Genomic DNA, 21,507 nt, shown 5'->3' on the forward strand with positions numbered 1-21,507 from the left:
TGTCAACATAGTTGATGAAAGAAAATCAAGCACCAGACAGAAGCTCAGAGGTTTAGAGCACAAAATCTAAATTGGCAAACAGGTAACACTCACACGCAGCCATTGGACATATATACGTCATACATTTCAGAGCAGAAAGATCATGAATGCGAACAGCAGAAAGGCAATGCTGTCATCTGCATGTGGCAGTGTTTCAACCTTCTACTCAACTCATGTCAAACTCACGCACAGCACTGTAGATGTTAGGGTTTCTTTTAGCTTTGTCAAACATAAATGTACACGGTGATGACGTGGTTATCTTTGATGGAAGGTTAGAGACGCATGTATCAATGCTCCTGGAGCACTTCTGTGCAATGGTAGTGACCAGGGGCCTCATGTACAAAGACTTGCGTTGATTTACTACTGATACATGGCGTACGCTCAAACCAAAATGCCCTCCAAAGTACAAAAATATCCAGATGTATCAATGTGTGCACACGCATGAATCCAAGGACATTTCGTTTGTACATCCCAATCGACGTGGAATTGAGCGCACATGTCGGAGTACCTGACTCCTCCCTTTCCACACCCCTACTTAAATATGCAAATCATATGTAAATGAGCCCTGCACCTGCGATTCCTCTCTCTGCATGATCAGAAAATAAAGAAAAAAGAATGAGTGAGACAGGAAAAAGAATAACTTAACGGAAAGCAAGATGGAGGTGCTACTTTCTGAAGTGAAGTGGGTGACACTGCTCTCTCAGGGGTGGTGGGTGTGGGAGTGTGGGTGACTCTGATTACCCCCAAGGTAAATACCTATATTTGTGTCTTAACCAGCAAAAAACAGCAAGTTACTAACTTCAACCACCAACTATGATGCTGTGAAGAGGGGATAGCAATTGGGGGAATAATATTAAGACAATTATACGGATAAAGTTACTCACAAAGAAGCCACCCATTGCGCACAGTGCCAGCTTGTAGTCTGTTCCCAACAATTCTGTTACTGAATGTATGAATCGTGTGTTGAACCAGGCCACCCCCGCAACGCATTTGCGCATCACAAACGATCTGGACATTGATGGAATGAAATTGTTTCCTGTTGATATACAAATTCATCATGTGATGGCGCTTTCATAGCACTGTGTGTGCAGTTGATAGCTCTGATTACATTAGGAAAACCGGCTTCAATGTTGGCCTGTTCAACTACATTGTGGGAATTTCATATACCTGCTGAGATGCAGATAATTCCGTCCCACTCGGCTGGCATGGCTCGGCTCAGGGTCGACTGGCACAGTTCAAATCGGTTGGCCAGCTCCCTCTGGAGTGCCCTGGTTGCTTAAACCCCAGTGTGCACATCACCTGTAGCACAAGCAGCGCATGGCTCCTTGCTGTGTTGCGCTCCAACACCGGCCGCAGCTTTGCGCACAGTTCCAGGAGGATTGCCCTCAAAACGGCTGATGAGCCAGTTGTCATCATTTGCTAGCAAATCCTGTCAGTCTCTGAACACACGCTTTCTTCCAATTAAACCATTTACAATGTCTTCCAATACCGCTAAAGCAGCCATTGTTTTTAATGGTATGCACTGCAACACTTTGCGCATGCTTTTATATCCACTAGTGTAATTGCAGACACATGAGTTAATTGTTCATCAGTGTTAATTGTTTATGTGTCTCAAAAGTGCACATCACTCAGTCTGAGGACAAATTGTGTTCACATTTATTTATTATAACAGTTTCCCAACATCACCTCTAAGTGTCGCCAAAGAATCGACAGCTGTAGAAAAGTGCGTACGCCAGCCCTGAAGTTGGCGTGAGGCACCGCACATTTCCACGGTCATTTCGCTCTTGATACATCTGATCGTTGACGTGAAAAAGGACGTACGCACCTTTGTACATCTGGACAAACATATTTTTGTTGTGTTTCCTTTAATTTTTTTTCCCCCACATGACAAAGTGCCATCCTCTCAGTTATATTCAAGGGAAAACTGACATATCCACTGCCAGTATATCCAAAACAATCTAAAACAATTGCCAAATAGCAAAAAAATATGAGAATGAATATCATTTGTGGTTGAACTTCATTTCCTTTCAGAGAGGTCCTTTGTAACTATTTCTGATTCTGTGTTTCAGCAAAGTCCTACATAAGTTGTGACTGTTTCACCAGTAAGATTTCAATGTGTTCCCACTCTTCACTTTCTCCCTTTACCTCCTTTACAGGCAGCTGAATTGGCCCCAGCACTGCAGGCCGAAATGGAGGTGAAAGAGGCCATCCAGGGTGCCATCCATGGAGAAAATGGAGAGGTTGTCCAAATTGTCACCTCTGTGGCCACTTGAGAGCCAATCGGGTTCAAAACAAACCTGAAGTCTGCCATTCAGCATGGCCTAAAATGTCTGAACATTCTGAAAAGCAGTTAGATTAGAAAGTCTCTGAAGAAGTATTACAGGTCATTGATGAGAAAGAGGAAGGAAACCTTTTTCATTTTTTAATTGTTTTTTTTTCTTGCAAATTCATGGCCAACCAGATGGCACAGTGGGGAAAAGTTCTCCTAGAGCTTAAAAAGACTATGATGCGCCACAATTAACATTGCTCCCTCTGGTGTTTTTATCACCAGAGGGACCTGGCCCACTGCTGAATACACTTCATCAGCTCAAAGCCGTGTTCATCAGCTTTAGAAAATCAAAGAGATATTTGGACTTGAGCTGCATGGCAAACACCTGAAATCCCTGTGAGGATTTGCAAAAACCCTCCCAAATCCCATCTCAGACAAAGAGCATTGTGCTCTGTCTCGTTACTTCTTGAGACGGCGCACAGCAGTGGAAAGTGGATTTAGAAGGACAGCGACTCCTGGTTGTAATCACCGTAATTCGTTTTCTTTTCACTCACCATTCAATTCAATCCCATACTTTGTGTCTCAGCTGTGAGTCCCACCTTCCTCTACTTCTACCTTCCTTTGGGAGCCAGTTCAGTTTTTTTCTTCTTTTTTTTTCAGTTATTTAATTGCAACATGTGGAAAAAATTCTTGAAGCTTTCATTTCAGAGGCACAAGACCATGAATAGAAGAGATGGTACCAGTAGGGGACAGAACAAGTTGCTTGTAGACTGCCAGGGAAACCTTGAACGTATTTGTTTCCCCCAGTTGTCTGTGTGTCACATCCACTCATGTGAATAAAACATGTTTGTGGCTGCCATAAAAGTGTGCTTTTATTTGGTTTTCTTTCTGTATGCCCCCTTAATTTCCATCAAACTCTGTCATCAATTTGGCTTCAAAGTTTTGACTTTGTTTTTTCTTCCACTACAGTAAGAGAAATGATGAGCCTGAAATGACAGTTTGGGTTTGAGGTCTTATGGGTTACATGTTGAGTTAATTTATTCACTGTTTTTAAAGTAACTATGTATTATGTTGACTTCAGAAACCATAAGACTGAGCTACTGTACTGTCAGCTGTCCTCAGAAAACAGACCGTAAAGAAATGAGTTTAGCAGGGTGTTTTGTTGAGGCTGTGATTTTATATGTAGTCCTCACTGTTCATGAATTGTAATTGTGTTTCTTCAAAACCCATTTTGTGCCCATTGTATGTTTTTTCTTTGTTTTAAAGACAGAGGATGTGCTGTGTTAGAGTGATGCTCCACTTATGATAAATCTCTTTGCAGCCAGACAGAAAAGAGATAAGCAAGACACTCTCAGACTAAATGTGTCGGTTGGGGTATGTTTCCCATGCTCGGTGTGATGTAATAGTGTATTTTGGAGTGGGGATAGGAGCTACGCGACAAAATGAACTTGATAAAACAACATCCATGGTCTTGGCTGCTTCCTCTTGTTTCCTTTGAGTCTGTCATTGCTGTCTCTGACTGCTTTTAAACTGCTTCTTCATCTTACATTTTCCCCTTGCTGCCTCTCTTATGTTTTCCTCCTCTCGCACTGAACTTGTGTTTTCTCTCTTTTTTTCATTGGAAACCATGTAAAAGTCTATTTACTCCTCTTTGAAAATATACACAAAGCCAAGCTAAAATTTAATGGGATAGTCCACTGGGTCCATCCCTTGCCATATCTGAGTTCAAATGTTGTCATCCTGCCAGTGAGCCCTCTATTAAATCTTGAACTTGGAAGAGTTTTACAACCTTGGGCCCCATCCAGGAGCAAGAGTGGTTCCCATAGTAACAGACCCTCTCTCTGGCTGCCTCTAAGATAACCTGTTGAAAACAGGAGTGAAGGATATTGAGAGAGATGAGATGGTTTGGAAGCATAATGCATGTTTGGAGAGAAGGAGCGGATTGATGGACTGAGACTAATCGAGGTATCATTCCTCTCATTCCTCTTCCTAGCCTTCTCTGAAGATCTCCTGCAGAGAAGAACCTGTATGTTGCATCTTGTGCAACATACAGGTACAAACCTCCTCAACTCGACTTCATCTGCAAACTACACCCTGCTCAAACTTTTAACATGCTTGGAGGAGTTATCTTAGGATGAGCAAATATATCCAAACACAATTTGTGCCTGGAGTCATAAATCAGATACTGTTATTCTTGGGGAAACAATCCTCCCCAGAGCCAATATTTATGTGTTTCAGGTCAACAGATGGTTTCCACCATTGTAACGGTTTTGCAGTAGACGTGTCTCCCTAAGTAAGGCATGAAATCTCAGCCCTACATACATCCCAGACACTTTGTTGTGTTTCTGTTGTAAACAGAGTACTAAACATTTGTAGACAATGAATTATGGGTGTTCTGCATGTATATGTGGCTGTTTTTATAATCAAATGACAGAGCAACAGCGTTGGATCAAAGGCTTGGCTACATGAGCTGTTGGTATTGTACATGCATCAGTTGGTTCAAATTTGATGAAATCTAAAAAGTTTAGCTTCACTATATCCTGGAATTTAACAGCTCTTTGCTGAAATAAAAGATGACAAGTTGTAGAAAAAGAAGTGATTGCTTACAGCCAGAGTGGGAAACGTCTGAACTCACAACAGCACACATTATACCATAGAAACCAAAGCTCTTTATGGAAAAAAGATATCAGCTGATCTGAAAACAGCACGGTCTTGTGAGTTTAGCTGTTTACCAAAGCATGTTGAAGTTAAAGGCTAAAATGCAGACTATTTGCTCTAATTTGAGGATATTTGAGTCAAAATTGGAGGACGGTTTGGGGACTGATACATCAAGCCCTCTTTTCAGGAGCCCAGATATAATTTGAAAAAACCTACATGCATTTTTCAGTATTTCAAGATCATAATCTCCCAAGTTTTTTTTTTTTTTTTTTGAGCACATCTCACAATTGTATGTAAGTGTGATTTTCTCACGATGCCATTATATTGGATAAAAGCACAGAAGTATGAATTGACACAAAGCTACTTGCTTTACTGGTTATCCTCACAGCTTAATCGCTGCTACAGTTGAGTGATAAGTTAAAAAAAAAAAACTAACAAGGTGTTGGACAGTACCAGAACTGCCCGTCAGTGATAATTTAACAAGTCAACTGGAGGAATTAAAACTATTCTTTTCAATGATTTCCCACACTTATGTTGTCAAGAATCTCTCCGGGTACTCCGGCTTCCTCCCACCATCCAAAAACATGCATGTCAGGTTAATTGGTGACTCTAAATTGTCCTTAGGAGGGAGTGTGAGTGTGTGTGGTTATTTGTCTCAATGTGGCCCTGTGATGGACTGGCGACCTGTCCAGGGTGTACCCCGCCTTTCGCCCAACGACTGCTGGGATAGGCCCCCACCCGCCACCCAACTGATGGATTGACATATAGAAAATGGATGGATGGATGGATGTTGTGAAGAAAGTTTGTTTCCCATTGCTGTTCAGCAGTGTGGGGAAATCTGGAGACAGGAATGAGTGTAGATAATTATTCTCATGATTTTCAATCAGTTGCCCACTCAGTGACCTGCTGTGCCCTAAAAAAAAGGCACTGCCATTGTGGGAGAAATAGTTGATCAGAGGAAATTGGTTTAATTTGCAGTGATTCTTCCTCAAGAGGACATGTGGAGCCAAACCAGGCCTCTAAAATGCCCCTCACTTTAAGGATTGGGGTTGAGGTGTTTTATGCGTTTTATGATCACATGTAAATGCTGTGTTATGATTCATCTGAACCGTCTTTAAGCTGTTTTTGTGAAACTCCTTGATTCTAATATTGTCTGCATCCTGCCATGTTCAATAAATGTTCATGTAATTCCACAGCGCATTTCTCTTCTCATCGGCTCTTGATGTCTTTCACTAAAATGACCATGGGACACCGGGAAACAGCTCACTAAAGAAAAACAATATGCACTTATGGTTTGCTTGTATAGCTCGTCTTAACTGAAGCTTCAAAGACACGGATGATAATTCATAGAGACAGCGGAGGGAATCCCTCGCCTCGTGAAAAGTAGTAAAACTCAGAGGAGGGTGCACAGAGTCCAGCTGAGGCTGCCTGAATGGGAGGTACTCCTTCAGTTTAGGGACCAGATGTGTGAGAGAGGAGGGGTACAGTTCTCCAGACAACGGCTTCAAAATCCTTCCTGGTCAACGAGTTTCCCAAAACAAAGTGCAAGTGGACGGCTCGGACTTTCTCTAATATACGTTTGATTGTATGTCTGGGGTGAGTAGAATATGCTTTGGCCGATTGTCTGTAGGGTTAACTGATGCATTCATTCGGTCGGTGTCGTCCTGAGTTTGAACCTCCTCACGTGATGACGAAAGGAAGTAACCGCTTTTACTGGCTGCGCTGCGATGTGATTTCTGATGTGCTGTTATGGTGTTTACTTCTGTCTGACAGGAGACCAACATGTTATGGTTTTTCACTTCACCTGATCGTTACCAAACGTGATGCACGAAGCAGGTGGACCATGTCAGGGACACCTTTTCACAATTTCTTTAAACAAAACAAGCGCAGGGGAGGGTTTTTAAAGTGTTTTAGCTCACAGTATCAAACCCAAAATGTTATGGGAAATGAGTCGCAGACAGTCATTCAAAATTAGTGTTTTGCTCAGATATATTGTTCGTGAAGGTGGCTCACTACCTGTCCACCATTTTCAGGTTAAGTCGTTTTGATTTATTCTATGACATACGAATTAGAATTGCAATTATTCCTTGAAGAGAAAAATGAAGTGTTTCGGTATGTGCGATGTGGTGTTAATATGAGTGGGTGGTTCGTAAGAAATCATGTCTCAAATTATTGGGAGGCCTGTATCATGAGCCACAGAGCTACAAATATCAGATCTTACTGGTTGATATTAAGTGTCACAACTGGGGGCATTTATTCAATGAGCTCTGTGGTCTGTTTAAGCAAGTTGCTGTACTTTATGAGCACTGCATTCCAATATGAGCACATTTCATAATATCAGATAAATAAGGGGCTGCCATCCATGTAACAAGATTCATGGAAAGAACCTCATACCATACAATGTTTTTGTGAATTTGGAAACGAGTGCTAAATTTCAAGCCAGTACACTAAGATTGCTTGTTTATAGATAATAAGTTATTGAAAAATCCACGCTGATATCTTATGTGATCAGGTTAACCATAATATATCCTTGAGGGGCAAAGATAGGTCATAGATGGAAATGACTGCATCCCGCAGTATAGTAAAGTTCACGCTAACAAGCCAGAATGGTCCTTTGTTTGCAGAGACATTAGGGACTTAGGGAGGTCATCCACAGTTTGGATAGAGTCCAGTTCTTGATTCCATGGGAGAAAGACTGCTTGTTTGTTAACGCCAGCAAACTCTGACGTGATGAAAGGAAACTCAAAAAATATGCTTTTCATTAAAACGTGCAAGTACTTTGAGAGAGACTGTGTTTGATTTAGCTCCTCTTATCGTTGTAATGGTTCCAAATATGATTATGCCAGATGTGGCATGCTGTATAAGGTTTTGTCCAGAGCCAAAAATGGCTGATATCTCAGAGCATGTTTTCCTCCGGTTCGACCGTACCAGGAGGTCAGCCCAGGAAAACAGGGATTTGGATGTTTCTGGAGCTGTTGAGCACTAGTGTCTGACACAGCATCCCACCACCTCTGGTTATATTCACCCATTAACTCATCAAGATTCCCACAGTTTCACTCTGTGTGAGTAAGTAAATGCTGGTAAATGGGTCATTTTATTTTACATAGTTTTTGTGTGCATGCAGTAGAGAGTCTCAAATGCTATATTTTACTGCGTACTTCTGAGTGTTTATTAGGGATCATGCTATGCACCTTCCTATTAGCATATAGAAAATGTTAGCATAGACCTCGAAAGTTCCCTTTTGTGACTTGGGGGATGTGCACTGCGCTATGGCAAAGCACAGACCTAGAGGCTAAGTAATTTGCTGGCTCATCTAATTCCCGTCTGCCCTAGGCAGCATGCCATCAAAGTCTCAAAAGGACAAGAAACAGTGAGACCTTGCTTAGTTGTCCAACATGTCTCAGGCTAGACAAGGCATAGAGTAAGAGCAGTCCATAATCCATTTTCACATTTTTATAAAGAAAAAGGAGCGACCGACATGTTTGGTCTGTTTCAACAAGTCTAACTCTAGTGAGAAGAAGAGCTGAAGGTCTTTTTTTGATACAGAAGTGGTTTGTGGAATCATCACGGGAATGTCGTAACAAGGAAAGGATTAAGACAAAGTTTTTATCATGTAAAAGAATTCATGAAGTGAGACAAGGAACAGCTAAAGCTAATATATTTTGGTTCAGAGTAAGAGTAAACGAAGTCAGAAAACCAGCCATGGCAGATGTTTAATAAAAAGTTGGCAGGGGTTTAGCAGATACATACTTTTGTAACAACCAGTCAAACATTACAAATCTCTGTGGGTAGCCATTGTCAGCTAATTAATATTTCATACATTAATTTACAATTCACTGTTGGGATTTTTGTTTTACTGGCGACCTGTCCAGGGTGTACCCCACCTCTCGCCCGATGACCGCTGGGATAGGCTCCAGCCCCTCCGCGACCCGAGCAACGGATTAAGCGGGTATAGAAAATGGATGGATGGATTTTTGTTTCCCTGGATGATCAAACATATTAGCATTCATATGTCTTTCTAGTATGTGAGGGAGAGTGGGCGTGATAGATTGAAATGATTCGACTGCATTTCTCATCTACTGTATTGAAGTGGCTTAAAACAAAAGTGTTTTTCTCTAAATGCTTTGAACAGTAATCTATCAAGACAGTCAACGTTTTTCCATTAATATTGAGTATAAAAGAGATGGATGTAGGGACTGTGATGTCACCCATTAGATTGTAAACTGCTATTTGTTGAAGCTCTGACTTCTTCATTTGGCTGTTGCCACCTTGGTCTTTTTGGTGCCAGAGTTTCCAAATTTGGACAAGACATTGGAAATAGAGTAGGAAATGAGAAACCTGACAAAGATATGTATCTTTGAGGTCTTATGTCACTCTGATTACTGTGTGTATAATTTTTCAAAATTGCCACCAGCACACAAGTCAGAATTAATTATTCTAGCTGATGACATCATAATGACATGAGGAAAGAATTTATTAACTTTGCATGTCATTAGAGAAGTTGACAGTTTTTTTTAGTCTTCTGGAACCAGAGATGATTCGGACATAGCTGCTACTGGTGGTATTGCATTTCTGCATTGTCATCATTTCTTACACAGGATGAGTTTGGCTGTTTTTAAAACCAACATCTTGATGCGATGCATACTACCCAGGAAGAAGTGACTAACAGGAAGAACACTTTCAGATGTTTAAAAAAACCTAATAAAGCAAATTAATGTTTGACATGGTGCAGATAAAAGCGGTCTTTGTCGCTGTAGGTGAAGTGTACCTTTGTGCAAGTGATGGTGTCCACCTGCTCCTTCCTTCTCAACCTAACTTCAGAAACGACAAACAGGAGTTTCTTCTCCTGGTGCTGTTGTTTCTGCGCTGCACAGTCCAGAGTAGTAGATGCAGCTCTAGATCATTTTGTGCTGTATGCATTCATGAATTTAGTAATTTAACAAGTCACGTTAATGTTCAGTTTTCTTCTTAATAATTTATCATATATCAACATCACTGTTAAATTGATGTAAGAGCACAGTAACTGGAAATGAATGATACAGTAATAAATCACATTTATCAGAGTCAGTCTCTATTTGTTTGTTTTTCATTTGGGTTGCAGGTACTGCTGTTGTTATTTCTGTATGACAAATACTTCATAACTGCACTAAATCAGTACTTTAAAGTATGTTCACTCAAAAATCTAATTTCTTGTTACTAACCTCCACTGTGACTCTAAATGCACTATCCAGTGACAACTACTACAAGTTGTTCAGTAATATCAACATGCTCTCATAGACAACAATGTTATGCTCCAATATTACTTAATAATTCATTATAGTGTAGAAATTCTTAAGCAGACATTTTCCAGAAAATACAACCTATGGACCAACTGTTATGGGATCACAGTGCTTTAAACCAAATGGAGCGAAACCAAATATGAACTTGTTTAAATCCTGTCTGGCAGCTCATCAGGTAAGGCCTTCTTTTTCCTATTCTGTCCCTGATGCCAAAAGGTACAAGCTAACTTCAGTGTAAAGTTCCTAATTCTGAGTTGACGTCTTCTTGACAGCTCTCAGGAGTTAACTTCGCTGTCAGTTATTTGTAGGGTTCTGTTATGTGATTCGCTACCAGCAAGGAAGTGGCTCAAGAGTCATGGCATCTCTACTGCAGAAATTGGCTTGACACTGACTTTCATTAACTTGCCATGGGGTATTTAGTAGGGAAATGGTGAGCTCAAAGGTCACTTCAAGAGAATTTTTCTTGAACAAAGTCCCTGTGCCACTAACAGTGGAGTAAGTACATTTTAATATGTCTAAGTTTAAAAAGTTTTTATCATAGAAAACCCAAGTTCGTTCAGAATTTAAGAAATGAAGCCACAGTCCTCAGCCCGATTCGTTGCAGACATTTGATGTGGTTATTGAGGGATATCACAGGTGAGACTACTTTCACTAACGATGATTGTAAAGAGTCCTTGACAGCCAGTAAAAAATGCTGTAAGAGATCATTTTACCTGCATCCATTTTCCTGAACAAAACATTGTCTTTGCATATTGTACCAAAGGAGTTCAAACAGAAAAGCTAGTCTACACCGTAGGTTTCCTGGAAACAAGAGAAAAAAAGACTAAAGAAACAAACAAACACACACCGGAACATCATTTTAAAAACATTTTGACAACGTTATATCAGCAAACTACTCCTCTGTAAGAAGTAATCGGATGCTCAGCAGATAGGAAAAAACCCTCCTTATGTATGTCTTGTAACCTGAGTCCTTATGTGTCGGTAGCCTGTTCATTCACACATACGTGTTAGAGCGTGTTAAACCGATTTCTCTTCCTGTGTTGAAAACCTACTTCCCACACCACAATGCGACCTTTTGGATTTTCCTTGTGTCTTCAGCTGAAATGGCCTCAGAAAGACATTAATAACGATTTCTGAAATGGAGGGACTACATTTTGACTTGCTTTGGTTTTGGTTCTGTTTGGTCTAAGTCGATGGTGCTCCTGTGTGACATGAAGTAGTTCTAATTGTCATTAATTCTTTGCAAAGATGAATGATGTATGTGACAACTTCTGTTCTCAATTACAGCTGGACTTGCTGGAGAATGATTGTCTGGCAGCATTTACTGTAACTTGTGACCTGTTTATTTCTATAAATTGACACACACAAAGCATGTTCCTGTTATGTAGCAAATTTTGTGAGGATGTTCACTGTAGCTCTTAACAACCAGTCTTCGTCACTCTCAGCATGTAGATTGATAACTCGGAGGCTGTTGTTTCCTCTACTGAAAATGGTGAATTGCAGACTGTGGGAAGGGAGGAGAATTCTGCATGAAAAAGCTGTCAACAGCAGGCTTATGCTGCATTCCATGAGCACTGGAAACTCCAAACATCTGCTCCTCGATTGGGAAAAACCTGAAAAAATGCCACCAAAAGTTGAATTTCCGCCACCTTAGCTTTTTTAATGTTCTTCAGTCTTGACTCCTTCATTGTCTTTGCAGCTCTTGTCTCTCTCAATTTAGATCAACCCCATTGTATAAAAAAAAGCAAGACAGCAAATCATGTTGTTCTGCTTTGTGCAAAGAACTTGCAAAATGATGTAATTTCAAAGTCTGACTTCCCACATCTGAGGTACAATGAATGCAGCAGTATACCCACAGTCTCCATCTTGTGAGTCAGACTTCAACTGGAATGCTTTTTAGGTCTGTTTTTGAAAAGGTCTAAAGATGATTTTCGAAAAATCCTGCCTTTATGTTTTGCCAATTGTTTGATGAGTGATGCAAGATGCAAGCAGCTGTTTTTTTCTTTTTAGACGTATTTACAGACATCTTTTCACAGTCAGTGCTAACCTTTTTTTCTTTGCCCTGCTGTGATGACAGGGTTTTCAGTAGCTTTTGACAAATCGGAAAGCAAATTTTTCAGTTTCTCGATTAGGCCAAAACTAAGAGTTGTACACATGGCTTTGTTTAGGGGGATTACTTAACTTTATGATCCCGGAGCCTATTTCTTTCACTTATTGATCGTCTCCAGCACACACACTGATAATTTCTCAATACCTCCAGTCCTCCTCTGTGGCCTCATGTCCTTAGGTCTTTGTTTTCTTTAATTGCTTCTGGGAACTTTGTGGCAAAACTGGCAAAACATGTTTTTTATCTATAAAACCTGAGAAGAGGATGGGATATGAGCCTTTCGGTTCGAGCTGTCTTTTGAATCTGCTCGTCACCAGTTGTGGTTCAATACTGTTAGGTAGACAGTGGTTTGGAGTTTTGCATAATTATGTGGTAAGTGGAGACAGGTATAGTGGGGGAGAGTTGAAAAGAGGCCGCTCTACTGCTTTCCAACTCAGATGATTATGTCTACAATCAGTGCTGAGCCTTTTCATTACAAGAATGCACCACTAAGCTCAGCTGTACTCAACCCAGAAAATTAGGTGAATGTTGTTCTACAGAGCTGCATCTTGGCAGAACGACACTTTAACACAATTAAAGAGTTTGAGATAAGATCAAGAAACACCCACAGGCCATGTAGTCACTGCTGAGTTATATGATGAAGTGAGTGTAACTGGCAGTTGCTCTTGGAAGGCCCATTGAGAAATCACATGTAATTTTGAAGGATTAACAAAACTCAAGATCATGTGCTGAAGGAACTCACAAAATTTACACCCAATATCAGTCAGCCAGTGTGTTGCAAGGACAAAAGTTAGTCTGAGTCAGTTTCATGTGTTCCTGACAAAATAATGGGCATAATGGCCATGGACTTTATTTATAGATCTGCATCTGAAGATGATTTGTGTGTGTGTGTGTGTTTGCATGTTGATGTCAAGAGAGAGTTTGTTCATTTTTGTGACTAATTGTCCACCATCTGGTTCAGCTCTTCTTGACCACGTGATCAGTGGGTAAAGGGGCTTGGTTACAGCACACACACACGCACACACTCAGTCAAGTTTCCATCACTTCACAGACTATTACATTGACTTATGTGCATTTCCTGGTGTTTCACTTTAACCATAACCACTGGTTTTGTAAATGTAACCCTAACTGTAACCTAAATTTAACCCTTCTATAGCCTTTAACCAAGTCTTCAAACTAAAATTTAAAGATTTTGAAGACTAGTCTTGTCCCCAAAAATGAAGTGGCTGCCCACAGTGTGACTATTTCAACAGATTTATGAGTAATACAAGTACACAAAATCTTCAAGGTTACAATTAAATGTCCTGTTTTAAGTTATGTTCTAACCACACTTGAAAACAAGCAAACCTTGTTTTCTGTGCTTCCCCTTTTTAAAACTTTTTTGTTTGAATAACTTTCTCCTTTCTTGACTTGAAAAATCCCTTTCACTCATTTTCAGGCTTTTGTTAAATTGTAAAACTTGTTTGAAATGCACAAAATTAAAGTGAATTTTTCCACAACATGGTGCAGATGTTTTCTGAGTCATGCTTATTCATGATGTCTAAGATATTCAACAGTAATTCTTTCAACCCACTTAGGAGACACTTTGATCTTAAGAAATTAATTAAGGTCTCAGATCACTTTAGTGTTTATTAAATCATTTCAGATTGTGGAACCACATAGAGCCTATCTGACTTTAATCGCTCATGCTGTCTTCCCCAACAACAGAATACATACTTCTGTGTGCACATAAACTTTAGTGATTAACAGCCTCCCATTAAAGTTATGATACATACACCCTGAGGTGGAATCAGAAGGTGGTAAATTCTTCAGCAAGGTTGTAATTTCTGAGCTCATTTGTAAAAAAAAAATAGGTCACAAAGCTGTTATTGATGCTCTGTATGGATCGACTGCTGTCAGACAGATGATAGCAGATGTGAGCTGGAGATGAATGAGAAGTGAAGATTACTGAGCCGATTCTCTCTCGTTGTCTTTTGGCTCAAACACATTCCAAGTTTATAAGGAAGAAAGTGCTACCTGAAGATATATTGACAGAAACATGACACTGGATTCTTGAGAATGTGTGTGCGTGTATCCACTTTACTGTGTGGGCACTGTGAGATTGGAGATTTGGTCCATATTTTCTGGGTTTTAGTGATTCTACATTTGGAAGTATTGTATCATTGGAAAAAAGGGGCCAACATGCATACATACAACCACCTGTCAATTTTAAAAATACATTTGAACACATTTTAAAATAACTGTAAGGCCAATGTTCATGATAGCAGCTTTGTTCGAGCATATTGGTTACTATAGTAACAATTTTCAAATACAGCATTCAAACTTGGTCCCCTCTTCCTACTTAAAAATTGGAGGATTAAAGGAAGGATATTTAAGCAATATTCGAAATTTCTTCTTGACCAATCAGATTGCTTGGTTGGAACTCCTTGTTGTATAATTGTCATTTATGAATGACTCATTTCAAATCAAATCAAATCAATTCAATTCACTTTTATTCACATAGTGCCAAATCACAACAAATGTCATATCAAGGCACAACTAACTAACAGGACAATGGAGATAATTTCAATGGATAATCCTCATCCTTCAATTATTGGTCATTTGAGCAATTTCTAAATCAGTAACGAATGTTTAAGAACAAAATCTAAACATTGTGGTTCAACGGTTTTTAAAGAATTTTGTTTTGATCTTCCAAAAATTAAATTACTACAATACTATGTTATCTTGAACAGTCTCACAATACCCGAATCTGCAGCAGTGCTTTTTGATCTCGCTCTCTCGTCTGATATGGTTGGTTAAGATTATCATAAGGCATGTTCTTGTTTACCTTTCATACCTCCGATATATTTGTCATGTGTATTTTTTCACTACTTTGTTTTATTCATCTGTCTAGTTATTACACATTAGCGTGTACATTTTAATCTTTTCTGTCTGTTGTCTTTTTTGAAGAAGACCATTTTTGACCAGGGTAGTGTACACCATGCATGATGTGAGGCAGGAAAACACTTTCTTTTTTGACAACCAAGTTTGTTCCCCCAAAGTTACTTGTCTGGGTTGGCTCAATGTTGATAACCCGGCATGCATAGGTACTGTTTATCTATGCATGCAGAAGTTAACAAGTGCACACAATGTGTAATTTGGAACATATATAAAGGCACTGATTATGTAGAAGTAAAACAGGTGGGGGTGGTTGGTTTGCTCTGATGCATGACTGTGTCTGCCTCTCCCACCGCAGACTAATGGATTCCTGATTTTCATTTAGATTTAATGGTTTATTAGTTGAGACATTGTTTGGAAGTTCATGCATGATGCATTTTATTTGAAACTTTATTGATTAATTTCTTAGCACATTATAGAAAGCATGGATTTCCAGTTAAAGGCATTGAAGATATTGCAATGACTGACAGAGATTGTCAAAAGGGGAACTTGTTATCATGATTCATTCCTGTGTACTTATGTCTAATTATGTGTAATTGGAGCATTTGATGCAAAAATCTGCAAATGTCATTTTGAAGATGATGCTGGAATGGACCTGTGGGTTTTGTTGACACATTTTGATTGTTTCCTACCACTCTGAAAGCTCTTTACTCAGAGTGCAGGTTCACTTGGGGTTCCCTCCAGCTTCCAGTTGAGTACAGGACACAGACATCCTATCTGCTTTTAAAACCAAGTTTACAGCTTCCCTATTTGATCCAGGTAATATCTAGCAGGTCCACATCTCCTCTCATCTTTTGAAACAAATGAAGACAGTGTTACTGAACTTTGAGTTTGTCACAGCTGCGGTATTCTTGCTGCTTAACGTGCGGTTTAGTCGGTAAGCAGAGTGAAGTCACCAGTACCTTGCACAGGGTTTTTAGCTATAGCTCTGTAGATTGTGGGCTTTTAATTTTTGTTTAGCATTGTTGATTTTCAAGTGGATTCTATCATGGATTTGCTGATAAAGCCTTTTTCGAGACAGACTTTTCAGTACAATCTTGATTATTAAGAAGGTAAAGGGGGGTATTCGACTTCATCTTGGTTCTAGGAGTGTTGATGGATATTTCTTTAACTATCACTTAGTTTGAATTGTCGCTGGAGGGTAAATGATATTGAGATTCAGTGAGCTGGCTGTGAGCATATGCTATGCATTGTATTTAAGCGCAGCAGGCAGGCTGGGATCTGTGGAATGACGTGTTATTTGTATTCTAAGGGTTCTCATTAATTGTAAACTTTTAACTGTTTATTTTTTTTTGGCTTTCATCGCTATTCTGCAATTGCTTTAAGATTTTAACATTTGCCCCTTTGCTTTTGCTTTTTGCCCAGTAAAGCGGTTTGGGTTGCACTTGTTCCAAAAAAATATATATTTCTATGAGTGAAGTCACTCAAGGCAGCCAATGTACTGCAGATGTGTGTTTGAGACAAATAGGCAACATTTTATGGAATTAGTCATTTGTATTTGATCAGTTTCAAGTGTTTTGTATTTTCACTTTATGTTAGCCAGATTGCATAATCGAGGTAATACGTTTCTGAGTGAGCAGCAGTTTTGGCTAATATTTACTGTATTGTGGAATTACTCCTATAAGACATCTGATCCTAGTCATTACTTACCAGAACCTCCATTATGAGACATCAACCTGCACTTATAAAGTTACTTATTATGCTGAGTGACTATATTTTCATTAGACATCAGATTTCGGTCATTATTGATCCATCTATGTGTTAGATCTGAATCATTTAATTTTTGTCTGCTATGATTGCTTCCACATGTCAGGCCCAGGCTGCTCAGGCCCACACAGGACTGGAGCATCTGTGGTTGTTAGGGGCTCAGAAACCCATATAAATTAGCTTAGACAGTCATAGAGCCCCTGTAGATTCATCAGTCAAGGATACACAGAAGCTTGCTATTGAAGAGGTGGGTTGGTAGGACCATGTGAGGACTGTTGGGGGAGAATACATATTGGGTAGACTGAAGATTGAAGGAGATTTAGATACACACATCCAAGGATTTGTTTGGCACTGATGAAAGAAATTTGACTCATATGTGCTAATATTAGATGCCTCCAGGTAGAGTAACACATGTCTGTGTGGTACTCTTTACCACATAATTTACCACATACACACTCAAAGTATTGTGGGTTGTGTGTTTCCTGTTTATAGAGCATGTATTTGTGTTTAGCTTCTGAGGAGAGTGGATCACTCACCAATTAGGGTGTATTAGATGGTATAAGGTTGTTCAAGAGAATTTAGAAAGGCCATTTACATATGATAGTCCTTAAAGACAGGATATGTTTCATATTCATAAAAACACTGGGGAGCTTTGGTTGTCAGTTCTGCACCAGGTGGGGTGTCCATCTGCCTAAATGATCTGTGTTGGGAAAAGCATGGGAGAAATTGGGAAAACAGCTGTGGATGTTCGTGAACACACAAAAGCAGGCGCACCACCATTTTCCACTGAAAACAGTTTGATCAAATGACAGACAGTTTGGCAGCTTATTCGACTCGTCTTCCTGGCTAGCTGGTGGTGGGAGGACAGAGGCGTCAGTGGTGAGGGAGAGCCCCAACTTAAGAAGAAGAAGACATGGCCTGGGGAAATGAATTTCAATCACTATTTGTGGATTTGTGGCATCATTTTGGATAGGGGACTAATGCTTTCTCCAAAAAAAATCCTGATTGCTGTGAGTCAGATCTCTGAGCCAGCTGGAAACTTTCTCATATAAATTCTACACAGGGGAGATGGGATGTGTCTTAGAGGTGCAAAAGAGACACTGCTCATCTCAGCTATAAACCATAATCAGTTCTTTCTTTGTTATAGTCATTTGCTTCTCACATAATGCAGAACATTTGTTGGAACAGCATTTCTGTTGAATCTGTTACTATTTTGTAAGGTTGCAAAGTTAACCCTGGGAATATCATGTATTCTTGACTGGGGTCCCGACAAAACTGCTGAGAGCACAGCTCCAATTGCAGATAACAGCGCTGAGCAATCACCCAACCAGCTAAGACAAGCGTGTGAACATTGTTACCTGAAATGACCGTAAGGGGGTAGCGATGTTAGATTTCTTGGGTGTGGGGTGCAAAAAAGAAAGGTTGGGTTAGAGTATGTTGTTCTGCCTATGCAGTTCATAGTAACCTGAGAAAGATATTCTCAATGATTTGTTAGGGACAAATTGCATCCTCATGTGTTGCCTGTGTTTGTGCCAGTCTTTTTTTTTTTTAAGAACCCGCCCTATGTTTGGCCTGGGGAACACAGAGTTGCATATGAACCTCAAAAAGCTTCCCACTAACACTGAGCACAGCCATTCCACCTTCATTCAAACCATGTGAATTAAACAAGATAATTAATTTTTAGAAAATAACTGTTGTTTGTGGTACAGTTGTCTTGTCATTATGGAGGGGACACATTTGCCTTTGTGAATTTTAAATGGTAAGGCCACAGTGATGACTCATTGTTTCAATGCATAGACATGTTGGGGACAATCAGCTAAAGACATTACATGAATATGTGTATGCAAAACACAATACATTTGAGAAGAATTTATTTTCTGACCCTGACGCTTTCCATCCACCACAGATGCTCTGCTGTTAGTGAGCTTATCAGTCAAATCATTCTCAGGAACTGCTACGTAAGGTCAGTAAAATCCAAAAATCTGCACCACAACTAATTTATTTTGCCTGCCTTTATTGTTTCCTCTTTTTCATCTGTTAGTGATCTGTTTTATGTGTCTCACGTGTCTCATTTTACCCTAACCTTTGTTTGGCAGCATTTATACACACCCCTCTTCTGTCAGACCTAAATGCTCACTGTGGTTTTTCCTGTGTACATATTGCATAGCTTGTGTAAGTGTCTTAACTACTGTACTGTAATTTCCATCAATGTCTTCCATATGTGGCTATTGTATTCCATCTCTGTAGCTTTATCCTCGGGATAATCAGCTTGTGAATTGCAATGTCTTAGACTTCCACTTCTGACAAACGTTTCTTTGCACAAATATTTAAAAAATGGCTTGTCCACATGTGGGATCCATCTCTTCAAAACTAGAATATGATATTATGAAGAGGAAGTGATATGTTTACTGTTCTCAGTTGGTGGTAAAGTCTGTGCTACGTTGACTATCCATCACTGTCCTTGAGTTTTTAATCTTTAACTTTGTCATATTTTGTTGACCCAAACAAAGTGCAGCTCATGGTTATGGAGTATGCTGGGTCTCACCGCTGAAAGATAAGGGCTGAATTCACTTTAGCAACGTCCCACAAGAATCCATATTAGACTACTACATGTTAAAAAAATGTACACCCTCTATCAATTCTAAAGTTTTACATACTCGAACAGATAAGAAAATATTTGTTCCTTCTCTAAATGTTTTAAAATCAGGTAAATACAACCTCGAATGAATTACAAAACTTGACATAGTGCACGTTGTCATGATTCTTTGAAAAAAAAAAAAAAAAAAAAAAATTCCAAAGTGCAGAAGTTGTGTGCAAGTACACTCATGATTCATTAGCTTGTGGAACCACCTTCAGGGGCAATAACTTGTTGTAATCATTTTCTGTATGATGTTATGATGTCTCTCACATCGATGTGGAGGGATTTCAACACCCTCCTCTTTACAAAGTTGCTTCAGTTAATTGAGATTTGTCAGCATCCACAGCATTTCAATCAGGTTGTGGTCTGGACATTGACTGGATTATAACCTTTTTTCAGCCATTCTGTTGTAGATTTGCTGCTGTTCTTGGGATAATTGTCCTGTTGCATGGCAGTTTTAGTTTTAGCCAAGCTTTAGCTGTCGGACAGATGGCCTCACATTTGACTCTAAAATACTTTGGTATACAAAGGAGTTCATGGTCGACTCAATGACTACAAGATGCCCAGGTTCTGTGGCTGCAAATAAGCACAAATCATTGCCCTGACAACACTGTGTTTGGCAGTTGTTAGTGTATGAGAACTTTTTGCTGATATCCTGTGTTCGGTTTTTGTTAAATGTGGTGCAGTGCATTATGACCAGACAGTTCTACTTTGGTCTCAAATGTCCAAAGGACATTGTTCTAGTAGTTTTTGTTCATTTGTAACATTGCAAATGTAAGCCATGTTGCTATGTTCAGAAGAGGCTTTCTTCTGGCATCTCTTTCAAACAAGCCACACTCGTTTAGTCTTCTTCTAATGGCACTGTCATGAACTTTAATATTCAACATGGTAACTGAGGCCGGTAAAGTCTGAGATGTAGCTCTTGGGTTTTTGGCAGCTTCTGTGAACTTGGCCTGACCTTGGAGTGAACTTTCTGGGACGTCCACTCTTGTTTTTTGCTGAATAGAAAACACAAATGAAATATGCCATATGTTGTTACTCATTTGATGTTGTAGTTACCTCATTTCAAGACTTGGTAAGGACCAGAAGATTTTTTTCACTATGCCCTAATATGTAAAACCCTGAAATTTAAAAAGGGTGTACTTGGTTTTTCACATGACTATATATCACAGTGTGAGATTCAGATTCCCCCCTGAAAATCTATTGGATTTTTTTCCGTTTTTTTTTTTTATTTGAATGATTAGTTTTCTTGTTTTTGTCTCTTTTTGTCAAACTCAGACAGGAATAAATCACAGATTGCCTCTATCCAATTTAGCTGAGCTCAACAGGAATTAAGACTTGGTGCCTAGCTGTTCTCTAAAATGAGTCATTGTCAGCATTTCCACTAATACATCACTCTAAGCTGGAGGCTATGAGGGGAGGATCTTCAACCTTAAGCCAATTCAAAGGACCTTGCATACTCACACAAAGAAGTGTGCTGTCTCAGAATCCTCTGTCTCTTATTAAAGAGAGCGTACTTTTACCAAACATTGACCTGTTCTTAGCTAGCTGTAAAACGCTGGCCACCTCTGCCAAACTGCTTTTTATTGCTTTACTGGATATATTGTTGTCTTGAACTAAATCCACAAGTAAATTAAAACAATGATTGGAGCACGTTTTAAGAGCAAATGTCTCTCCTTCACTTAAGAGTTGGCGCAGATTGCGAACAAACAGTGCAAGTCCTCACTTCAAGCCACTGTGTTTTCACTGGCTTCTTCACACTTTGTGGAGCTCCTGAGTTTGATTGACAACCTTTGGTTGCCATTGCTTTATGCACTGTTCCAAAACATTCCTGACTGTGGCTTTTATGTTACTGTTGAACATGGAAGTCATA

At 39.6% G+C, this 21,507-nt stretch overlaps 1 protein-coding gene across 1 annotated transcript in view; it reads left to right on the top strand.

Moving 5' to 3' along the window:
• Positions 1-3,779, top strand: part of banp (BTG3 associated nuclear protein) — a 38,428-nt gene extending 34,649 nt beyond the window's left edge. The window contains exon 13 of the mRNA XM_072385568.1: positions 2,196-3,779. Coding sequence (XP_072241669.1) covers positions 2,196-2,312 — 117 coding nt within the window. The 3' untranslated portion in view covers positions 2,313-3,779. The remainder of the gene's footprint in view (positions 1-2,195) is intronic.
• Positions 3,780-21,507: the final 17,728 nt, after the last annotated feature.

The sequence above is a fragment of the Leuresthes tenuis genome, unplaced genomic scaffold (genome assembly GCF_036924035.1).
Source record: "Leuresthes tenuis unplaced genomic scaffold, fLeuTen1.0.hap1 SCAF_5, whole genome shotgun sequence".
NCBI classification, from domain to species: Eukaryota; Metazoa; Chordata; class Actinopteri; order Atheriniformes; family Atherinopsidae; genus Leuresthes; species Leuresthes tenuis.